This window comes from Amphiura filiformis, unplaced genomic scaffold (assembly GCF_039555335.1).
Source record: "Amphiura filiformis unplaced genomic scaffold, Afil_fr2py scaffold_77, whole genome shotgun sequence".
NCBI classification, from domain to species: domain Eukaryota; kingdom Metazoa; phylum Echinodermata; class Ophiuroidea; order Amphilepidida; family Amphiuridae; genus Amphiura; species Amphiura filiformis.
Window position 1 is genome coordinate 66520 of NW_027305541.1, and position 5875 is coordinate 72394.

At 37.0% G+C, this 5875-nt stretch overlaps 1 protein-coding gene across 1 annotated transcript; it reads right to left on the reverse strand.

Annotated features, from left to right (window-relative positions):
- On the reverse strand, positions 1–3549 carry LOC140144737 (uncharacterized; the record flags this gene model as incomplete). The annotated part of the gene is made up of 3 exons (XM_072166547.1): positions 1–147; positions 2246–2448; positions 3360–3549. Coding segments are annotated over 3 exons (540 nt in total), but the record flags the coding sequence as incomplete, so codon positions are not given.
- Positions 3550–5875: the final 2326 nt, after the last annotated feature.

The window sequence follows — 5875 nt, forward strand, 5'->3', positions numbered from 1 at the left end:
TTATATTCGTTCATAGTAGCAAAGGTAAAGAGTTATGCCTGAACCGGCAATGCCTTTGTAAGGGTGATTTCCAGTAACAGAGTCGGCGTTGTTACTATCCTCAGTATCCCACGTGAAGAATTCACTTGTGGCTTGCATTCCATGAACCTGCCAAGAAATAAAATTAAGTTCAGATCAATCTTGACAAAACAAAACAAGGACAAACAAAAACCAAAGCAAGCCAAAGGAAAGGAATAAAGAAACACAAGAACAAAATTCGGCGTGCTGTTTACACTTGGTCAGTATGAGTTTGTTTGAAATAAAACCATGTGATTCGTACTTTTAAGTATTTTATTAAAATAATTATTTATCTAATATATAGGTCATAATATTTTGATTGCCGGAGACTTCCTTTGATGATAACACATTCTGTCATTTCAAATATTGAGTTTTAGTTTTGGTTTTTGTTTTGGTCACGTGGTTTCTTATTATCCTGCCTAAGCTCTTGAGTGACGTCATTATCGATATATTTGTTTGTACCCTTTGTTAGAAACTTAAAATTTGTAGCAAGGAGATTTGGTTTTCATTTCAGTTTGTCATAATTATAATCGTGTGAAGAACATAATCAATTGGCTTGAAGTTACCTGATCTAAGTATACAAAAGAAATGTTTAAATTTCGCAGTGCAATATTCACGAGTAGAGAAATCGAGCATGTCAATCCACATTTAAAAACGTGGTTTAGAAAATCCAATCAGCATTGGCTATTCTCGCTGTGAAAAAAATATAGACCATCGAAATATTTGCATTCGATATTACAAAAGGGGTGACTCAAGTGATATAAACAACATAGATTCAATGTCCTTATCGCATGTAGGAGGATCGATAGAAAGCTATATGACTCTACAGGCTAGTGACTTTTATTGAAATAATTTATTCCTCGAAAGAAATGAAAAGAGAGAGGGAGAGAGACAGGGGGAAAAAGTGTGTGGGAGAGGTAAGGGGAGGGAGAAAGAGAAACAGATGGGAGAGAGCATTGGAAGTGGAAAGGGAATGATGGGGGAGAGGAGAGCTCGAGAGTGGAGTAGAAAAGTGTGTAGGGGAAATGAGATATCGAATGTAGGGGGGGGCTTCACTGGAGAGGAGGTTATATATAGGTGGAGGAGAGGCCTAAGTAAGAGGTATGGGCCTAAGTAAGAGGTATGGGTTGTGCTTACCAGGGACAATAAACTAATTCATAATCAAATCATCTCCATCATCATGCATCGTTTATGTTTCATATAAACAAACAAAAGTTTTTATGACGATTCTATTTCCAGGACCCCTGCCACGCCAGTCCCGTGAATACCGTCCACGTGTGATTGATATCCGATATTTCATTCAATATAAACACAACCAGATATGTGTCCGATATTTGCTTAGCACAATCATGGTAGGCTACCATGGCACAATCAATAAGCTATTATTATTTAGGGACCGTTCACAAACACTTGTTAGGGGGTTGATGCAAAAGGGGAGGCCTGAAAAGTTATGACCCTCCTAAGGGGGGGGGCTGAAAAAATGACCACAAATTTTCCTGGGAAAATTGAGTTTATAGAGGCCTTGCATGTGACGTATCATCCCGTAAATATGGCGGACTACTCAAATGCATTCAACAAAAGCATGATTGCCATCTACCGTGACAGTTAGTCTCACACACATAACCCTGCACTACGATCAAATAGGTTGATGACAACATTTGATTGAATGGACTGCACTCCGCCATAACTACGATGAAGGACACCGGCTCAAATCCTTTGTTTGGAGCCAATCGATAATTTCATGCAGGACCTCTATATGCTTTTCCATGGGGTTGACCCATAATTTTCATGTCAAAAGGGGGGCCTGAAATTTTGAGATCTGAAAATGGGGGGGAACAATTTTTGCGATGAATTTTTTTTGCATCAGGCCCCCCAACATGTGTTTGTGAACGGTCCCTTATGGTCTTCTCTACACTAAAGTTTAATTCATTGCTCTATCACTGAGCGAAAAGCGGTTGGTATTTGACCAATGAGGTAGTAGCGCTTTCCCCAACGCAACAAAAAGCGATATACCTCATTTGGTAAAAGCCAATCAGTGTCGCTCAGCTATGTAGTATAAATTTAGCTTTAGATGTTATGAGTACAGACAAGTTATGTCCCTCTTTTTAATCCGCTGATTTTTGGTTTCTGAACAAAAGAGAAACCAAAACTTATAATTTGAAAAGAGGGACTGTTAGTAAAATTTTACCTGTTGACATTGACTGTTGTATTTGAAAAGCATGAAGTTGTTTTCCGTTGGCAGGTAAATAGGGTTATTAGCATACCCACTGGTTTGACAACAAAAATAAATACGAGTATTGCTGTTGAAGTAGCCATCAGGTAGTACACCACTGGCACTATTCCGATTACTATCATTTTCGTCATCCCAATAAACTGTGCCTCCTGTCATGCCTGAGGATATAAATGCGAAAAGGCTCACTCTGTTTATTTATTTTGGCCAAAAGGTTTATGTAACTGTTGACATTTAACAGCATGGCAGAGGGGTACATCTTGGTGATTGATGAGTTACCGTTACCAGGGAATGACACTAAATTCACGTAAATATTAACAACGCAAACCTATGCGGATTCTGTTGTTTGCGATCTACAAAGTGAGGCAAGGTATCGAACGGTTGTGAGTAATCCACACCTTACTTGGCCCTTGTATTTGAGGTCACCACATAAAGGTGTCGCAAATTGTACTGTACCTGTTGAAGAGAGGTAAAAACGCCCTCTAGCAAGGTCACGTCCTTCGGAAATGGGTCAAAATATAATAACCCCATCAGGCAGCAGTGATTTGTTTCTCAAAGGTACCTTTGAGCCAAAGGAGAGCAAAATCCAAGGGGTTAGGTGTACACTCAGTCTGTTTTGGCATGGAGTGACCTGATGTAAAACAGTGCAAAAATTTAAAATTGCCAAAACTGAACTTTGACCTTTCTCAAATTCATGCGCCAATACTAATCACAGAGATCCCAAGTGTCTATTTTAATTTCTTAGTTATAGTTGGGATCGGGTCATCAAGCAACTTCCTCATCGATTGACCTCGGATGACCCTAAATCATCCACCCAGCTGAAGGCCAAAGGTTTTGGCCACAACGTAATAACATCTAACCAAAAAGTGAATTTTTTCTGGTTTACATGATTTCATCACAAAGTTCTATGGGTCATTGTGAAACACATTTTCACTTCTAATATCAAAACGGCTATACAATTTGGGAAATGGATTATTTTAGTACAGGCCCCATATTTCAAGGTATATATTAGGAAACGGCAAAATAGAAAATATTACAGAAAGTTGGAATTCATCATGTGGTTATTCTTTACCGGCAGGACAAATGCCTCCTTTTCGATAAATACAATACTGCCCAGCTGGCCAGCGCCGATCATCGATATCCGCTCTATCAATTGTCTTCATACAGAAATCCTGATCCATGCTACTTGTGCCTTTGGAACCACTCAAATGGCAGGGAGTAGACCATACATTGCGTGGATTATCGTCTTCTGTGTCATGAGTTCGACGTCCTGTTTCCCATTGGCTTGGACATCCAGTAGTTGGCTTGAGTAGACCATATGTTCCCATTGGCCAGGTAATTGCTACATAAAGAGTTATTAATAAGACAATTTGAAATAAATAATTGCACGTTTTTTCACCAATTTATTACAAGAACCTGTAGGTTTTACACATGTTCTGACACATTACAATGATTACATTCGTGACACTATAGTTTACTTGAGGGAAAGTAAATAAGTAAGAAAACAAGTTAACCAGTTGTTATTGGCAGCAGTAATGTATCGTTATAGTCGAGAGAAAAAAGCCGTATGATTGTTAAGTTGTGTACTAATGTAATTGTTTTGCTTTAAGTAACACCAGGGGTGTGCAGATTCAGAATCCGCCAGGAGCCATGAGGGCACCCTTGAGCATTTTAAAATGCTTCAATAAAGTTCTCTCAAGAAATAAAAACGTCAATGGTCAAATATCTTTAGAATGCCTAATTAATGAAAATTTTCAAAATTCTCATATCCGATTGTAATGAAAATTATCCTCCTTGACAAAAGAAAACACAAAATGTATAGTTTGCCATTTCTACGGAGTCTATGAACTTGGACCTATGATTCTATATAGAATTAGATGAGTTCTGATATATAGCAAACTTTAAAAAAAAATTAATTGTGAAGACTAATAATTTGGTACTATTGTTTATTAATCAATTTTAAGGATTTTACCCAATGTGCACTGTTAGCAATCGCCTTTGACCTATTTTGAACTATACCTCTAACTAGGCATCTTGGAGATACAAGACCATTGATTTTTGTTATTTCTTGGGACCAGAGGAACAACATGTGATATTTTATACCTTGATTAAAGCATTTCGAAAATTTTATCCCCTTGTGTGACCTTTGACCTCAATAACTCAATTTGCTCAAGGGTGCCCTCATGGCTCCCGGCGGAATCTAAAACTACAAATTGCATTAGTAAGCAACTTCACGATCATACTGGACAATTGTATCTAACCTAATCTGTGGTGTTCTGAAGCTCAGCTAACCGGAACAAATTGCAGTATACTTTAAATTGTACAATAAAGCTTACTTTTGCCAATTAAGGGGAGGGGTATGAACGTTTGGACAGTATTTTTTGTTGGACATTAGAGTACATCAGACATATCGAATTGCATTCTGAATACGAAGAATGTCATTCTGATATCAAATAATTTTGATTTATTTAAATTCGCAATGTAATACACATTTTATGGCAAATCATTAGAAATTGATATTTTTGATATTTAACAGTACTCGAAGTAAACTTTATAAATCTGATGATTTATACTTAAAGTGTATGTAGGTGGGATGAAAAGCCGACGATCAATTGAAAATTTTGACCATTCGTATTGAAGATATGAATTTTTTTCCCAAAAAGACCTAATTTTTTTTGGTGTTTTGGGAAAAAAATCCATATCTTCAATACGAAAGGTCAAAATTTTCAATTGATCATCGGCTTTTCCTCCCATCTACATACACTTTAAGAATATATCATTAGATTTATAAAATTTACGTCGAGGACTGTTATATATCAAAAATTTGCAAAATATCAAATTTTAATAATTTGTCATAAAATTTGTATTATATCGTGAATTTCAAAAAATGAAAATTATTTGATATCAGAAAGACATGCTTCATATTCAGAATGCAATTCGATACGTCTGAGGTGCTCTCATGTCCCACAAAAAATACTGTCGAAACCCAATAAACGCTCATTCCAGTTCCCTTAATGAAATCGAATGTTGATGGATATTATACTCACGGCATAACTGCGCATTGCAACCCTCCGACTCACTCGAAGATCCACTGCAAGCACCACTGTCAGGACAAGTCCTGGTTCTAGTTCTAGTTCCACCACCACATGATTGACTACAAGAGCTCCATGCCCTCCAAGTACTCCATTGTGCTAAAAAAAAGTTAACGAAAACGGGATTTTTATATTTGTGGATTGACGATATTTGCTTAGATTTGCTTAGTTATTGATGATAGTACTAAAAAGTATACATATGCAGAAAACGGGAATGTTATATTTGTGCTTTGATGTTTTTTTGCATAGATTTCGTATCGTATCGTTGCTGTTTTTGGCACCTGACTCATTTTATCACATCGTGGGGTAGAATTAATACTCAGAGCCTAAACCTTAAAAAGGCTCTAAAACTGGAGTTAGGGTACCTTGAAAGAACATTTTTTAACCCATGGATATTGATAGTATGAAACCTCAGGATTATGAATTCAGAGGTCTTCTTTTTCGCCAGGATTGCAAAAAAATAGATATTGCGCAATAATGATGACGCCACCAAATT